The sequence below is a fragment of the Canis aureus genome, chromosome X (assembly GCF_053574225.1).
Source record: "Canis aureus isolate CA01 chromosome X, VMU_Caureus_v.1.0, whole genome shotgun sequence".
In the NCBI taxonomy this organism is placed as follows: Eukaryota; Metazoa; Chordata; class Mammalia; order Carnivora; family Canidae; genus Canis; species Canis aureus.
In genome coordinates, this window is record NC_135649.1 from 2,598,264 (window position 1) to 2,615,736 (window position 17,473).

A 17,473-nucleotide genomic window follows, 5' to 3' on the forward strand; every position below is an offset into this window, starting at 1 on the left:
GAGAGAGAGAGAGAGAGAGAGAGAGGCAGAGACACAGGCTCCATGCAGGGAGCCCGACGTGGGACTCGATCCCGGGTCTCCAGGATCATGCCCTGGGCCAAAGGCAGATGCTCAACCACTGAGCCACCCAGGGATCCCTAACTGTGAATTTTTTATAGATAACCCTTTATCAGGTTGAGGGTGGTCTGTTCTATTCCTACTTGATAAATGTTTTTATGACAAGAGGGTGTTGAATTTTGTAAATGCTTTCTCTGTATCTACTGAGTTGATTATGTGGTTTTGTCCTGTATTCTTCCTTTGAGTTATTCCAAGTTTGTTTCTGGTATTATTTCACTTCTGTCTGAAGGATAGCCTTCAGCAATTTTTTCAGTCTGCTGGGTCCAAATTCTCTTAGAGTCCATTTATTTGGGTATGTACAGTTCCCCTTTATTTTTGGTGTATAGCTTTACTGATACAGAATTCTGGGTTTGCGATTCTTCTTTCTTTACCAGTTTCAATGAGTAATCTGCAATCATTTGAATAATTTTTTCCCTATGGGTCATACATTGTTTTTCTCCTGCTGCTTTGAGAGTTTTTCTTTGTCATTCGTTTTCAGCAGTTTGATTATGTGTTTGTGGAATATTTCTTTGGGTTTGTCCTGTTTGGATTCTCTCAGTTTCTCAAATCTGTAAATTTGTGTGTTTTTCTAAATTGGGCAGTTTTCAGCCATTGTACTTTCAAATATTTTTTTTTTCGGCTCACACAGTTTTCTCCCCTCTTTTTGGGACTCCTATGACACATGTGTTAGACCTTTTATTATGGTACACAGGTCCATGATGCTTTTGATTTTTTTCAATGCTTTTTTTCCTCTCTGTTGCTCACAGTGGAAGGTTGCTATTAATCTGTTTTCAAATTCACTGACTCTTGCCTCTGTCCCCCCATTCTGTTGTTTGGCCCATAAGTGAAATTTTTATTTCAGTTATTCTGTTTTCCAGCTCAAATGATATTTCCTGTTTTAAACAATTTTTTTTCTTTGCTGTTTTCTATTTTTTGTTTCAGGATTGTTCATGATTACTTATTTAGCATTTTTATGACTGCTTTAAATTTGTCAAGTAATTCCAACATCTGTACCATCTTGTGATTGGTATCTGTTGATTGTGTTTTGTCACGCAAATTGAGGTTTTCACGGTTTTCTTCATGGAGCCAAGTAATTTTGGATTGCATCCTGGACATTCTGCCTCTGACTTTGACTCTGGGCCTTATGAGATTTTATGGAGAGTGTTGGTATTTGTGTTTGTGCAGGAACTTGACCTTCTTAGGTTCGAGCTGCACGTTCTGCCTCCTTCCCTGGCCTGCGGTTCCAGCCAGTGTCAGCTCGGTTTCCGCGGCCTGTGTGCTGCTATTCCAGCCTGTCCTGTGTCTGTACCCCCCGATGCTCAGCCTGGGACCTGGCTCTTGGTCCCTCCCCTGTAATCATGCTTCCGTATGCTCCTCAAGATCAGATCTACCCCTGCATGGGTGGGGATGAGCCTAGGCATTCGTAAACAGATTTATAGGGTCACTTTCCCTAGATCTTCCTTCCCTGTCATCTCTTTGATACTGTCTGGCTCCTGAGGAAAGAGCCAGCCTCTGCTGTCCTGCAGCCATAAACCACCCACTTCTGTGAGTGTACCACAGTGGTGGGAGGACAGAGTGGAAGAAGCAGTAACACGGTTTGGCCCCCCTCATAGCTCCACTGAATGCAGAGGAAGGTTCCCTGCTCCCAGAGTGGTTTTCTGTTATCAGCCGCTTTTGTTGCTGCTGCCCCCCCTTGACATGGTGTTGCCTGGTGTCTGGGGCCATAGAGCACAGGGAGAGAGAAAAGCCCTTCCAAGACTATAGACACCTGCCACATGCTTTCTGTCATGTGGGAGGAGAAACCTGGTCCCTCTGGCTTCCATGGATCTGTAACCCCTCCCTTTTTATCTGTAAGGATTTTTTTCATTGTGGTAAAATGCACATAGCATAATATTTACATTTTTTTTAAAAGAAGATTTTATTTATTCGAGAGAGAGAGAGAGAGAGAGAGAGAGAGGCGCGCAGAGACACAGGCAGAGGGAGAAGCAGGCTCCATGCAGGGAGCCTGACGTGGGACTCGATCCCGGGTCTCCAGGATCATACCCTGGGCTAAAGACGGCGCCAAACTGCTGGGCCATTGGGGCTGCCCAATATTTACCTTTTTGAAAAATAATTTACCTCTTATTTGAGAGAGAGAGAAAGCACAAGCGGAGGAGGGTAGGGGGAGAGGGAGAAGCAGTGGGGAGCTCAATGGAAGACTTGATCCCAGGACCCTGGGATCATGATCTAAGCCAAAGGCAGATGCTTAAGTGACTGAGCCATCCAGGTGCCCAAGTATTTACCATTTTAACCATTAAAAAAAATCCCAGCAGTCTCCAAAGGGTTCTTTTTAAAAATATATTATTTTTGTTGTGGTAAAATACACATAAAGTTCCCCATCTGAACTATTTTTAAGTGTGCAGTAAGCAGCACTAAGTATATCTATCTAGTCCCAGAACATTTTAATCACCCTAAAAGGGGATCCTGTGGTCATTAAGCTGTCACTCCCCATTATCCACAGGCCCTGGTACCCACTATTCTCCTGTCTCTATTTCATATAAGTGGAGTCATACAGTATATGGCCTTTTGTAATGGCTTCTTCACTTAGCACAATATTTTTTTTAAAGATTTTATTTATTTGAGAGAGCATGAGTGGTGGAAAGGCATGGAGAGTAGTAGAAGAGGGGGAGAGGAAGAAGAGAGGACGAAGGATAAGCAGACTCCTGGCTGAGCAGGGAGCCTGACATGGGGCTCCATCCCATGACCTTGGGACCATGACCTGAACTGAATGCAGTTGTTTAACCAACTGAGCCACCCAGGTCCCCCTAGGCACAATATTTTCAAGGGTCATTCATGATGGAACATGGATCAGTACTCCATTCCTTTTTATGGAATACAGAATAAATACAGAAGAATTATTTATGTTGGTATTATTGAGAGCTGGGAGTTGGGGCATGGGGGAAAGGAGATACTGGTGTAATATTATTAGGTTTGGTCAAACCCTGTAGTCTGGAATTTGGATTGGGAATATCAGTGTGAATTGTTACTGTTTATTTTCACTTAAAAAACAGTGCAGGAATATCTGTGTATGTCCTTGCTTTGTCCTCTTAAAAGGCCAAAGACAATGACACTCCAATTGTAAGACAGGCCTGAGACAGGAAATGTAGCAATTGAGTCTGGAATGGCTTGTACACGAGAGAACAGGTACATCTGAAGGAGCCAGCTAGTGAGAGAAGCCCTCATTGGCCAAAGAGAGGACATTGTGCGCATGGTGTATCATGCGTTGTAAGTACAGTGACTGTGGTAGACTGAGGACCTTTGTGTGAATTCTAATGCATGAGTTCACAATGCCTTTAAAAAATCTACTTTGATACCAAAAGGACTAGTAAAGAAAAAAAATAGATCAATTAGACTTCACTAAAATGAGCAACTTTTTTTAAAAAAGATTTTATTCATTTACTCATGAGAAACACAGAGAGAGAGAGAGAGGCAGAGACACAGGCGGAGGGAGAAGCAGGCTCCCTGTGGGGAGGCCGATGCAGAACTCGATCCCAGGACCCCGGGATCACGACCTGAGCCAAAGGCAGATGCTCAACTGAGCTACCCGGGTGCCCCTCCTTTGGTGTTTCAGAGGACATCAAGAGAGTGAAGAGAATGCACAGAATGAAAGAGTCTTTGTCAGCCGTGGATCTGACAAGGATCTAGTATCCAGAATGTATACATAAAGAACTCTTAGAACTCAGTAAGAAAATAGCAAGTAACCCAACTCAGAAATGGGCAGAGGATCTGAATACATTTCTCCAAAAATATGAGCAAATGGCCAGGGAGCCCACGCAAGCATGCTCACCATTATGAGTCGTCAGGGAAAGGCAAGTCGCAATGTTGATGAGCTCCCCTTTCCTGCACCCTGGGCTGGGCAGACCCTGGGGCCATCGCACCTTGCTGCTGGTGTAGCCACTGTGGTCTGGTGGCTCCTCGGAAGGACAAACCCTAGAGTTCCCGCACGACCAGCCATTCCTGGCTCTAGGGCCGGGAGAATGGATGTCCACACAGAAACTTGGACATGAACAGGAAATACTGAATAAGAGCCACAAAATAGGAAAAAAAAAACCCCTCGATTCCCCTTAGGTGGTGAGTGAATAAACTAGCAGTAATAAAGGACAAACTACTGACCTGTGCTGCAGCCTAGAGGAACCTTGAAAACATGCTGAGCAAAGGGAGCCGCTCACAAGAGACCCCATACGTGAGATTCCATTTCTAGGAAATGTCCAGAAGAGGCAAATCCATAGACACAGAAGAGCGATCAGTGGGTGCCAGGGGCTGGGGCAGGGGGTGTGGGGAGTGACTGCTGGAGGGGACAGACGTGCTTTTGGGAGTGATGGTAATGTCCTGAACTTCCCTGGTGGCAGTGGCTGCACGGCTCTGTGGCTGTCCTAATAACCACTGCACTGGCCACTTAAAAAGGATCACTGGTGCGCTTAGCACCACGGTCCCAGCCCTACCCCAGGCTGGCACAGCCCTGAGCGGGACACCTATCCTTTCCTGGGCACCGGGGGTCTCTGAGAGTCAGGGCTGTGCAGAGGAAGGGGAGCAGGTTGGGTGTCCCAGGCCTGGCCACTGCTCAAGGCTCTGGGAGACCCCGAGCCATACTTGCGGTCGTGTTTCTGTCTTGGCTGTCTGCTGTCTGGACGGTGTCCCACCCACCCCCACCTGTACCCTCAGGCCACCCTCCTGCGTGTCACTCAGACAGTGTCACTTGGGCAGATGGGGAGAATGAGTCAACGACGTAGTAATCAGGCCCAAGTAGCCAGTTTTACTCGGAGGAGCTTCCAGAGTCGCCGGCCCTTTGACGTGGCTCCATGGCCCCGAGCGGGCTTGCAGGGCAGTGCCAGGCGGCTGTAGCCCAGAGGCCCGGCGCCCAAGGGCAGGGAGCTGGGCTGCAAACGCGAGAGCCGAGCACGCCCCCGGCCCCACATCTGCTGCCCCCCCAGGGCTGCCTAGCCCGAAACGCCACCACAGCCCGAGCCTCCCTTGCCCACCTCAAGTGCAGACACTTGGAGGAATCTGTGGTGATGCTGGCTGTGCAGATCATTCCGGGGCGTTCCTCAGAATAGTAGGCGTGTCAGGGCGAGGGGCAGCGGGGACCTAAAAGGGAGAGGCAGGCTCAGCGTTCCCCTTGATTCCACTGCTCACACGGGGCTCTCTGGAGCAGGCCAGGCCGCTCCGGTTGTCAGGGTTTGGGTCCGGAGGATCGGTGGTCAGCCTCCCCCTCCCTGAAGCCCTGAGCTCCAGGCCAGGCGGGTCCCTGTCGGGGATCCCAGTTGCCCTCGGGGTGGGGACTATGTCTGCTGGGAAGTCTGGCCAGCTGTTCTTCCTGTGAGGACCAAGGTCGTCACGGGCCTCCCCTGCCTGGGGTGGGCGATTTGCCAAGGAGAATAAGCTTCTCCTGGAGGTGTTCCTGAGGAGTAGACTACCATCAGGTCCCCCGCAGGCTGTGTCGTGCCTTCAACACTCTGGATATTTCTACAGCGCTGGCCAGAGCATGGTCCCCGGCACCATCACAACCCAGGCCAGTCCCAAGCACTCCTTTGCAGGGGCCCCAGCAGGGCAGGTGCGGGGCGGGGGCCCCCCGGCCTGGCCGGCTAGTGAGCGCCACGCTCTTCCCTGCCCAGGGCCGGGCCTGCGCCCAGAAGCAGTTGCAACTCATGGACCAGCTGCTGGATGCGGTGCGGAGCCTGAACGTCGGAGGCGCCAGCTGCTCCAGGTAAAGGCTCGGGATGGGCCCTTCCCAGGATGGCTGGCGGGCGAGCCCAGGGAGGTCATCGCCCCTGAAGGTGCAGTGCCAACTGCGGCAGGTGGCACCGGTGCTGTCCCTGCAGGCAGGCGGGCTCTCCAAGGCGAGGGGCTCGGTCCCGGCTGCTAAGGCAGGGCAGGGACGGGGGATGGGGGAGACACTGTCTCCTGGCCTGTATGCCTGGTGTCGTTTTGCCCTTTCGGTCTCCCCCAGGGGCTGAGGGCTCCCTTGGCCCGAGGTCTCAGGCAGTCTGCCGGCCGGTCCCTGGCGGCCATGCTCTGGCCAGTGACACCATGGCCTCGGGGCTGCCTTGGCAGTGCGAAGGAGCACTTGGAGGACACCAGAGAGAAGAACGAGGCGCTGCTGGGGGAGGTCCTATCCAGCCCATGCCTGCAGACGCTCCTGAGCCCAGAGTGTGACCCGTGGCCCGTGGATGTGCAGCCCCTCCTTGAGCAGCAGAGCGATGACTGGCAGAGGTACGTGTCCGCCTTGGCTCTGTCACCCGAGACCGGCCCTTCCACGGGGGGCCTGTGGGGGCCCCGATGCCTGCCGTGGCACAGAGCTGCCTGGATCCTCTCTTTCCCTGCAGGGCCCGCCCCTCTGTGGAGTTGGAGGAGGAGAAGGTGATGGAGCTGGCCAGGCAGCTTCAGGAGAGTGTTGCCAAGCTGCAGACGCTCAGGGTAGAGGTGAGGGGTGCCAGCTTCTGGGGGCCGTGAAGCTTGGGAGTGGGTGAGGGCCTGACTGGAGAGGCCCCCCACTGTGTGTCTTAGGGCAAGGAATATCACTTCCCCAGCCTCGGGTGCCCCATCTTTACAATAGATGTGTTGTGAGGCTTAAGGGAGGTGGTATATGCCCAGGGCTCAGTGGGTTCTAGAATGGTGTGGATGCTCAATGCATGTGAAGGGGAGAGGCAGACAAACCTTGGGCAGCTGTGGGGAGGCGTTCTGAAGAATGGAGAGGATCCCCCTCCTGCGGGCTGTGCACCAGGCCCTGGGGTCTGGGCTTCCATGTGCTTTCTTACATGTGGCCTTCCCAGCAGCCCTTGGCCTGGCCTTCTTTTCTCGAGGGGGAGACTGAGGCCCACACCGGCCGCTGTGGGGGGGCTGAGGCTGGTGGGGAAGCCAGGCGGCTTTGCTCAAAACCAAGCTGCTCTTTTTTGCGTCTGGTTTTCTGTACGATGCGGGGCGAGCCTCGGTGGCCCGGGGCCAGGCGGGGCAGCCTCAAGGGCCCCTCCGCCTCTGGCTTTGCAGTGCTTTGCGCAGCAGAAGCAAGGAGCTGCTGTGAGTGGGGCCGACACCAGCACCCTGGACCAAAAGCTGCGCCTGGTCATCTCCGACTTCCACCAGCTGGTTGTGGCTTTTCTGCAAGTGTACGATGACGAGCTGGGCGAGTGCTGCCAGCGTCCGGGCCCCTACCTGCACCCGTGTGGCCCCATCATCCAGGCCGTGTACCAGACTCTGACTTCGTGCAGCCAGGTAAAAACCAGCCTTTCCTCCCCTCCTCCCAGCGGCCACTGCCACAGGGGGCTGGGACGGGCTTGGCACAGGCCTGGGGCGGGTGGAGAAGGCGCTTCTCCTGGTGCCCGGGAGGGATGAGGACTGCCAGGGATGTCTCCTGACAGCCCCGCTCCCCTTCAGGGGGCTCTTAGCTGAGCCAAGCCCCCAGGCCCAGAAGAGGCCCATGTCCTGCCCACGCTGGGTCCTGCTTGACCGTGTGGGACCCTCGTCCCCGCCTCTGGCTTTGGTCTCCATACTGGGGTCGCTGTCTTCACAGTACACACAGATGTATCATGGCCTCTTTATTCTGGTGTGCAACCAGGAACGACGCCAGCCAGCCAGCCAGATGTTTGGCTGGCTGTGCTCTTGACCCAGCTCAGACAGATAGGAAAAAGTGGTCTCACGCTGCTGAGCTGACTACATAAATATTGACTTACTCATTTTGTTGTTCACGTGTCAGATCCCTAGAGTCCAACCTAAAACCCTGGGTTGCTTAGGATTATGAGTGCACCTGCCACACGTGCCACACGTGCCACACGTGCAACTCGGACATTGACTCATGGCCTCCATGACATTTGTCTCGGTTTCCCCCTATTTTAGTTTAAGTGCTGCTGAAGCAGGCCCTGGCTTGGTTGTCTAACACAGAGACTCCTAGACTTCCAGACCTCTGACGGGCCTGTCCTTCGCAGTTCTGCCAACAGGGCAGGATAGGATACATTCCCTTCTCATCAGGAAGCCCCCCCCCTTTAAATCTTGGGACATTGATTTTCCCACTGCACTGGGCCTGGAGGAAGGGACCAACCATGGGGAACTCTGGTTGGTGACTCCCCAGCTGGCCGGGAGTCCTGTCCTCACCCCAGGCTGTCCGTCTTGCGGGTCGATGCCACATGCTCGAGGGTCTTGGGAAGAGCATGTGTCCCACGTGACCCTGGGTGGGAAGCGGGATCAGACCACCAGCATTTCATGCCTCCCTCTCACCTTTCCTCCCAGCTGTTGAAAGCGGTCACGGAGGTCACTGACACCTCGGCAAATGCCGTGCAGATGGTGGAGCAGCAGCAGGGCGAGCAGATGTGTTGGGGCAGCAGCAACTCCATCATGAGTCTAGGTACGTGGGTGCCGCTTCCTGGGGCTATGCCCACCCGCATGCCGGCGCATAGGGCTGTGCCACACAGGGCTGTGCCAGTGTACTTTGGCCGAGTGCTGGCCTCACACACAGCTCCTTCTTGCTTGAGCAGCATTTGGGGAGTGTCTGGGGACCGTCCCTGACTTTCTTCTTCTGACGCATAAGGTTTTTCTTCCCTTAAAAAAAATTGCTTTCTACAGATTATAATATAAAAATATTATTTGTGGGAAGTTGGGATAACTCAGAGATGGTTGATGTTCATATTTTGGTCTATTTAGCTCTATTTTAATATTTTTGCCTCTCATCGTTTTTTATTTCTCTGTGTAAGCGTAATCTGAACACATTTACACTTTTATGTTATGTTCTTTCCCTGGGACCACATCATAAGCATTTTCCTGAGGCGCCTGGCTGGCTTAGTAGAGAGAATGCGACCCTTGGCCTTGAGGTCATCAGCTCAAGCTCCACGTTGAGGGGTGTGGATGTTACTTAAAAGAATGTTAGAAGTATTTTTGCATGTTCTGGAAGTGAGGTTTTTAATTATCAAACACTCTTCTACTCAGGTATTTGCCATAATTTGTTTGACATTTCCTATTATCCAGCCTGTAGGTCATTCTCAGCTTTTTACTGTTACGCATGGTGCTTGGCCCGATTCACAGTAGTAGAAAATGGAAGCAATCCAGTTTTACCATTGGGTAGAGCTTGGGTAAATAAGGGTACGTGTGTATGGTGGGGTCATTGTTATTGCAAAAGTCGGTTTCGAAGACAAGAAGGACTGACTGCACACTGCAGAAGGTTAAAGGGAAGGTGCAGGATCATGTCACCTTTGTAAAGGACAGGAGTGTCGAAGACCCCCTTGTGGGAAGCGAGCTGGGACGTGGGCACTGGTTTACTCTGTGCGGGAGTCAGAGGCGGTGTGGTTTCTCTACCCCGCTCCGTGTTCTGCGGATGCTCCCTCATGAGCCTGGGTCACTTAGGTAAGCCACCCCTCTCCCCCGGGCAAGCTTGCCAAGAGATGCAGGAAACACATTTAGACATAAAGCATCTTCCTTCCTTCCTTCCTTTCTTTCTTTCTTTCTTTCTTTCTTTCTTTCTTTCTTTCTTTCTTTCTTTCTTTCTTTCTTCATTCATTCAATCCACCAACAGGTTATGTTTTATTTATTTATTTTTATTTAAAAGAATAGTTTTATTGGTGTTCAATTAGTGTTCCCAGTTTAGACTGTGTCCTGAGGACGGGGCTCCCGGCGTCATGGTGGTGTGGCCCGTCAGCATTTGTGTCTGAGGCCACGCTGGGTCTGTCTGTCTGGTCAGTGCTAGGTCAGACCCTTCTGACATTTCTGTTACTGGATGTGGCAAATTGTATCTGCAAGTAGTCTCAATTAAACTTTTTTTTCTGAATGAGTTTATTGTTTTATTACAGAAATATGCATTCGGAGAAGGTCTTTTTTATACAAATAATACTGTTCAGTTAGGAACCTCAGTTCACAGGAAGAGAAATAGAAAACAGTTGCTTATTTTCCCTGGGCTCTGGCCAACCCCCTTTATTCCAATTGAAGTGATTTTATTCTTATTTATTTGTCTTTTAAAGATTTTATTTATTTATTCACGAGAGAGACACACACACACACAGAGAGAGAGAGAGAGAGAGAGGCAGAGACACAGGCAGAGGGAGAAGCAGGCTCTATGCAGGGAGCCCGACGTGGGACTCGATCCCTGAACTCCAGGATCACGCCCTGATCATGACAGCAGAGCTTAACCGCTGAGCCATCCAGGCATCCCCAATTGAAGTGATTTTAAAGTGACTACTTGTCTAACCATGACCCAGGTCAAGAGAGAGAGAATGTGCTAGCAAACCTAGAAAGCCCCACGTCTCTTCCTGTCAGCAGCTTCATCTCCCACGAGTGTATCTGTCATTTGTTCATTGTCATCGCCGCGTAGCTGACAGTGGCAAACTTGTCTGGTGTAGAGCCAGATAATAAAGTTAGGCTTTGTGGGCCACAGTAGCTGGCGATGTGAAACTGGCGGTCGATGTCATAGAGATCCTCTTGGTCTGTGGCTCTGGACAGTCAGGTAATAATCTGCCTCGGTGTGGGTTGCTTTGACTTCACCCCATCTGGAGTTCGTGGAACTTCTTGGACAGGTAGCTTCATTTCTCATCCACACTCAGCCAGGCAGCGCACAGCTCTTGCTTGTCGTGCACTTCCTGCGTGCTCCGAGCCTCGGGGCCTGGCCAGGTCTCCCGGGGGTGTCGGCACAGCCTGGGCGCGCCCATGGCCTGCTAGACAGCTGGGGTGGGGAGAACTCGGAGCCCTTGTGGACATCTCACTCCCCGGCCCTCTTCCCCAGCCCCAGCTTGTCCAGCCTCAGGCAGTAGCAGTGAAAGAAAGCATTGGACTGTAAAAGTTTCTCCTGAGCTCCCGCCCCCCCCCCCCCCGCCCCCGCCACCAAGGGGTGGCTTTGGGTCCCAGAGCCTCTGAGTCCTCCCAGTCCTCCCTGTGCATGGACTTCCCAGCCAGCCCTCTCCCCGGGCAGCCAACCTTCTTGCTGCTCTTGGCCTTGGCACACCTACTTGCCACATGTATACCAGGCACTCGGGAGTCTCTTCTCCCTCACTGGCCGGCCACAGAATCATCCGTTGTAAAATTTGTCCCAACATTTATCTTAGTCACCACTGTCACTGACTCCCCCCCCACTAAAGATAATTGCTGTTAATAAAATGCTCCGAACCATGCTATCATTCATAGAATAGTGGTCATTCGTGTCCTTCGCCGCATGCCGCCTCACCTGTGATTGCAGGCCTGCCGGCAGGGCTAACACACCCAAACTATGTGTCTCCCGCTCCCCCAGTGGGAGGCACCAGGGGGGCAGGCCTGGGGCTCGACTCTTGTCGCTGCAGCCTCCAGATTTTGTTTGAGATGAGTTCTTGGGCTGCAGACACACCAGAGAAGCGGTCCGTGCCGACTCCAGGCCAGGACCCATCATCAGAACAGCCCTCCCACCTTCCCTGTTCCCACCTGACAAACCCAAGGCCTCGACCTCTGTGACCTCTTCAGGCCACTGTGGAAGGTCCCTGTGTCTGTGGCGTGTCCCTTCCCGGTAGAAGAAGCTGGGCCACTGTTCTGTGTGCTGGTAGCCACGCTGTGTTGGTGGCACATCACTGCCTGTGAAGTGAGGGACCTGAGTGAGGGGTTGGGTGCACCTGCTGGGCCTGTGCCTTGGAGAGGGCCTCGGTGACATGGCGTGGGCAGCTCGTCCCTTCGTCACTCACCAGTCACCATCTCAATTGGGTGGACCCGCAGTCCCATTTCCCTCTGTGCTGAGAGTCAGGGTGGGGGGGGAGTTGACAGCACCAACACGGAGGGGTGGATGGTAGCCATCTGATGGCTGCAATGGTGGGGGAAGCCACAGCCCGAGAGAGAAGAGGGGGGTGTGTGTGGCAGGGTGCGGCAGGCCCAGGGAGGGGGCCGTAGCAAGGGTGCTGGAAGCAGAGGGTCCATACGAGGGGTGGGGTGCACCCAGTGAGACCCTTGCCCATTCTTTCATAAAAAAAAGTGACCGAAATGAATGGCAAACCCAGTCCCCTGGCTGGCCACCTGGCCGAAACCATCTTTTTCTGGATGGGGGTCCGGGGCATGAAGGCTTCTTCCATTGCCTCCCTGCCCACGGAGCTCCTGCTGGGAGAGTCCACCTGCACCCCAGCTTCCCAGGCCTCCTGTCCCCAGCCTGGCCCAGCACCATGGAAGGGAGAAGAAAGACCTGGAAAAGCAGAGCTAATGGGTCATTCGGAGAAGAGACCTTTCCAGCACACCTTAACCTAGAAAACTGAAAAACCAGCAAAGAGAAAAGCCAACAGCCTTCGCAGTTACAAGTGGTTGCCAAAATGCTGACAAAAAGCAAGGGGAAGAGCTCTGTGGGGGCAGGACGCAGGAGCAGGCAAGTGCTGTGTGAGAGTAGAAGAGAGACAGGTAAACAGAATGAGGGCCCAGCTGGGTGGCTAGCGGGCCCTCCGGAGGAGGAAGGGAAACAGGGCAGAGGTGACCCGTGAAGCGATGGGCGTGCGGATCACACAGGACCCCAAGCGTGCTGGGGTCCAAGCTTCCAGAGAGCAACCGCGGCCTCCAGAAGCAAATGCCTCGTATGTTCAGAGGGTCCAGGGCTTCCGGCCTCAAACCAGCAGCAGCCAGACTGAGCCGAGAGCGCCTAGGACAATGGGGTGACGTGGGAACAGAGGGAGCACCCAGCGTTGGGGGAGCCCCCGGAGGAGGCTGGGAGAATGTGAGGTTTCGGGAAAGGCAAGTGATACCCAGAGGGACCTAGGAAAACTGTACCTGTGGAGAAATGTGATCAGGACAGGGAGTGCGGTCAGCTGCCCCCAGCAGGGAGGGTCGTGGGGGCCGGGCTCTTCACCCCAAGGCACACCCGTGGTTCCTGAGCCTCAGAGTCACCCTCTGGACAGGCAGGGCCAAGTGTCAATTAAAGGCCTTGCCACGTGGAAGGGAGGAGACAGGCTGGAGGCAGAGGGGTAGGTGTGTATTTAAGTGAAGGCACCACTACCAGGAGAACCTGCTGGAAGACCCCAGAGCACGCAGGGTGGGGGAGTGGAGTGAGCTACAGTCCCTGAGTGGTCCCTATCTGAAATGGGGACCTCACAGGGCAGGTGTGAATTAAGGTGCCCCCCTCCCCCGCCAGCCCTGAAAGCCCAGCAGCAGGTCATGGCAGTTGCCTGCAGGGGTGAGGGACAGCTGAGGCCATGTCACTTGATGCACACGTGTGAGTGGGTTACCGGTCTGAGCAGTATTGAACACATGGTCACACTCAGAAGAACCCCCGGCTCCTGGGCTCTGCGGTGAGGGTCAGGGTGGGTATGGACGTGACCTGGTGAGTGCGACCTGGCCTGGACCTCAGCCTGGCACCCACAGGGGCCTTCCAGCTGCACCCACCAGCGCCCAGACCTCCGAGCAGCTCCTGCTCGGCAGTTTGTGGGTCACGGTGGGAGTTGGGCACCTAGGCTGCCGAGGGTCAGGTGCAGGGCCGCCTGGGCCCCGAGACCCAGTGAAGGCTTGGCTGCGGGGGTGGGGGGATGGGGGACAGAGAGGGAGCGGCCTCTTCTGGGCTGGAGAGCACTAGGGGTCACTTTGCTGTTTTATTGTTTTGTTTTTTTCCTCTGCAGCCAGCAAAATGGAAGAACTGACTCAGAAATACAAGGTCTTCCGTGACAGTCTGCAGAAAGGCGTGGAGTAGTCTGCGAGCGGGCAGCTGGGCCCTGAAGCGCCAGGTGGCGGGGGCGGGGGGCACAGGGCCGGCAGGAGAGGCCACACCGCCTGCCTGCGCCTCTGCCTCCGCAGCAACTCGGGAGGGAGGAGGGAGAGTGCAGGGGAGAGCTGGCGAGAGGGAAGCTCGGGTTCTGAGGAGCCGCCTCATGACTGCCTCTTCCTCTGCCGCCCCACCGCCCGGCCTGCCCTTCTTCCCGTGCCGGCACCCCAAATCCTGGGCCGCACCTGGCTATGGGCTCGCTCCCTGCTGTCCCGGGTGTCCCCACCCCTGGCCGTCTTCGCTCTGTCTGCGTCGCATCAGCTCCCGTTGCTTCTGTTCCTCCCCCTGCCCAGAGTGGGCGATGCCAAGCCCCAGAAGGCCCCCCTGCTGCCTCCATTGTGAGTGGCCTCGGGGTCCCACGTGAGGCCTCCCTGCAGACCCCCGGCCCAGCCACCCGCACTGGCCCCTCTGGGCCCCAGCGGCCGGGGCATACGTTCACGGCCTCTTCAGGGCTCCCCCGCACCGGCCTGGGAAGTTCTTGCCAGTGGCCCGACTGGTTGTCCAGGAAGCTGCTCTCTGGACTTCCCAGGGTGACCCAGTACCTCCCGCGAGCACGGGAACAGGCATAACTGGCGGGGCCTCTGCCTCCGGCAGCCCAGGGGCAGGCGGAAGGGAGCGTGAGGAGGGGCCTGCTCGTGTGCCTTCACCTCCCCGGGGTGCTCCGGACAGGCGGGCCTGGGCTGCCTCCTTGTGCCCCTGGCAGGACGCTGGGCCTGTGGGCACCCGGGAGCTCTTGCTCCGGAACCAGGTCCTCGGGCACACCACCTACTTCTGGCCGGGGAGGGCTTTCTTGTGTGGGCCCTGAGGGGTGGGCTTCACTCCCACTGCCAAGCTCCTGGGCCGGGGGCGCCGCGGAGGCACCTCGCACCCCACCTCGCCCGTTGCTCATCCTTCATCGTTTGGTGGGGCAGGATTGGCTCAGCCGGAGCCCATGTGGCAAGTCCGGTCAGGCCTCGCCTCTCTTCCTCCGGCCCGGCAGCCTCTGCAAAAGGCCTCTTAGATATTATGGGTCATTGTCCCCGTGAAGCAGATACCATCTCCCCCTTCCTGGTGGAGGACGAGCCTGTGAGATGTGTGCGCCAGGCCGCGTGGAAGGTGCCCGAGGTCACTGAGGCGACACCGAGGTCCCATCCCGCAGGCACCTCTCACCCGCTCCCGAGCTCACTGGAGCCTTTGTGACCCCGGTGGAGCTGTGCCCTGGGGAAGGGGACTTCTGCCCCGGTGGGAGTCGCCCTAGCTCGGCTGCTACATCCTGGCCCCGGTCAGGCTCGGAGGGAAGGCTGGGTGGGAGGCTCTCACTTCCTCCTCGTGCCTGTGACAACACGTTTCTCCCGGCTCGCGGGGAGCCTGCGTGTGGCCCAGGAGCCTGCTTCCCAATTTGTAAACACGGGGCGTGTGTCCCAGCAGCTGAGTGAGCGAGGGGGCGGCGAGCCGGCTGCACAGGTCCTGCGGCCTTAGGCCTCATTGCCCAACAGGCAGCTGGGGGCGGGCCGCGGCCGCTGATTAAAGGCCGCCTGGAGCAGCCTGTGTGGAGACAGGTGCCCAGCAGCCCAGGAAGCCGGCCAGCACCCGCCCAGGTAAGCCAGCAGCAGGGTGGGTGAGGACAGCTGCCGGGAGCCCGGACGCAGGTGGCCAGGTTGGGGAGAGCGCCTGTGTGCCGGGGAGGCCGGCGGAGGCCCGGCCGCGGAGGCTTGGCTGCCTGCTTCCCGACGCCGGCCCCAGGGCTGCAGGCCCAGGGTGCTGTGCCGCAGGCTCCCAGCCAAGGGGTGTCAGCGGAGCTCCCGTCCTGGGCTGCCACCTCCCCAGGTCCCCGGTGACACGGACCTGGCACACTTGGCCTCTCACGTCCCTGGAGGCGGGTGGCAGAGGCCTCCGGGCCGGGGTCTGGGCATGTGAGCGCTACCTTGTGCTGTTTCCTAGTTGGTAGTAGTGACAATGGCCGGGGAGAGACTGGGGCATAGGATGGAGAGGGTGCCTGGCCCTGGACAGAGGGCTTGGAGCGTCGGCCACGGGGGCATCCCCGTCACTTTGGCCTTCAGGTCTTGTGCCTCTTGCTCCGGCAGCTTTAGGCTTCGCTGTCCCTGTGAGCGCGTCACCATGTCCGAGGCGCCCCGGGCCGAGACTTTCGTCTTCCTGGATCTGGAAGCCACTGGGCTCCCCAATATAGATCCCGAGGTGGCCGAGATCTCCCTGTTTGCGGTGCACCGCTCGTCCCTGGAGAACCCGGACCGCGACGAGTCCGGGGCCCCCGTGGTGCCCCGGGTCCTGGACAAGCTGACGCTGTGCATGAGTCCGGAGCGCCCGTTCACCGCCAAGGCCAGCGAGATCACCGGCCTGAGCAGCGACAGCCTGGCGCGGTGCCGGAAGGCCGGCTTCGACCACGCCGTGGTGCGGACGCTGCAGGCCTTCCTGAGCCGCCAGGAGGGCCCCGTCTGCCTCGTGGCCCACAACGGCTTCGATTATGACTTCCCGCTGCTGTGCACGGAGCTGCGGCGCCTGGGCGCCCACCTGCCCCCGGACACCACGTGCCTCGATACGCTGCCCGCGCTGCGGAGCCTGGACCGCGCCCACAGCCACGGCACCCGGGCCCAGGGCTGCAAGGGCTACAGCCTGGGCAGCCTGTTCCGCCGCTACTTCCGGGCAGAGCCCAGTGCAGCCCACTCGGCCGAGGGCGACGTGCACACCCTGCTCATGGTCTTCCTGCACCGCGCCGCTGAGCTGCTGGGCTGGGCAGACGAGCGGGCCCGAAGCTGGGCCCACATCGAGCCCATGTACGTGCCACCTGATGGCCCGAGTGTTGAAGCCTGAGTGCCAGGGACTGGGTGATGCCACCACCCGGGGGGGGGGCGGGACGGGGGATGAAGCCCACTCCCAGCACCGTGGGCGGCCCCGGTTTGACCCTTCAGTCAGGCTCTGCGGTCCGGAGCTGGCACCGGACCAGTGCCCCGCGGCCCCTGCCCCTGCCCCCTTAGCCAGCTAGCCCCGGGCCCGTGCACCTGCTAGGCCTTCTCCTGGCCCTGGCCGTCTCACCTTGTAGCCCTAGAGCTTTCTCCCAGCTCCATCCCGGGACTGTGCTCTAGTGGTTTGCTGCTGCAAGCTTCCACCCTTCACTCGGCCTCACAATAAATTTATTATCAACGGCTACTCACCCGCTGAGTTTCCAATTGACCCGTCCACCCTGCCCAGAGGGGGCAGACAGGGAGCCAGGCCGGAGCGGAGCCCCTGGGGCTGTCCCCTTGTGACCTCTGCTGGCGGTGAGCCCGGTGGGTGGGTGAGTGGCCGTTGCTCACCAGCTGGGCCGAGGTGACAGGCAGGGGCTGTGGGTCCGAGCCTCGGCCCTCCTCCGTCACTGGTCTGCTGTAGCCTCGGTTATCGTACCCTCCCTGCGTTGTCATCCCAGAGGCCCCGAAAATTGGTGAGCAGGGCCTTAGGGACATCTCCCTGGACGCGGAATCACCTGGGAGGGAGTTGGAAGAGAGCCGCCAGGCAGCTCTGGCCTTTTCGGCTCGGAGTGCTGTGCGTTCAGAGCTGTCCGTCTGTCTAGGTGCACGGCCTGCCGACCCTGGGCCACTCCTTCCTCTCCTGAGCACCTGGCCCTGCTCTGCAAGGTGGCAACAGGCTGAAAGGAGACGGGCACGCAGTGCAGGACAGCTCCTGCCGTGCTCAGGGCGGTGG

At 56.7% G+C, this 17,473-nt stretch overlaps 2 protein-coding genes across 2 annotated transcripts in view; both read left to right on the plus strand.

The window, feature by feature from the left end:
* The window catches only part of HAUS7 (HAUS augmin like complex subunit 7), a 30,392-nt gene extending 16,598 nt beyond the window's left edge, over positions 1 to 13,794 (plus strand). The window contains exons 5-10 of the mRNA XM_077890236.1: positions 5,748 to 5,839; positions 6,187 to 6,345; positions 6,459 to 6,555; positions 7,120 to 7,344; positions 8,356 to 8,470; positions 13,656 to 13,794. Of these exons, the coding sequence (XP_077746362.1) occupies positions 5,748 to 5,839; positions 6,187 to 6,345; positions 6,459 to 6,555; positions 7,120 to 7,344; positions 8,356 to 8,470; positions 13,656 to 13,726 (759 nt within the window). The 3' untranslated portion in view covers positions 13,727 to 13,794. The remainder of the gene's footprint in view (positions 1 to 5,747; positions 5,840 to 6,186; positions 6,346 to 6,458; positions 6,556 to 7,119; positions 7,345 to 8,355; positions 8,471 to 13,655) is intronic.
* Positions 13,795 to 15,236: 1,442 nt separating this feature from the next.
* TREX2 (three prime repair exonuclease 2) lies at positions 15,237 to 16,942 on the plus strand. Its single transcript, XM_077890237.1, has 2 exons — positions 15,237 to 15,375; positions 15,862 to 16,942. Exon 2 carries the CDS (start codon positions 15,896 to 15,898, stop codon positions 16,604 to 16,606), a length of 711 nt encoding a protein of 236 aa, XP_077746363.1. The 5' UTR covers positions 15,237 to 15,375; positions 15,862 to 15,895; the 3' UTR covers positions 16,607 to 16,942.
* Positions 16,943 to 17,473: the final 531 nt, after the last annotated feature.

Excerpts from the sequence above, each read along its gene's own strand:
- TREX2 (XM_077890237.1), top strand. The coding sequence starts at position 15,896 with ATGTCCGAGGCGCCCCGGGCCGAGACTTTCGTCTTCCTGGATCTGGAA.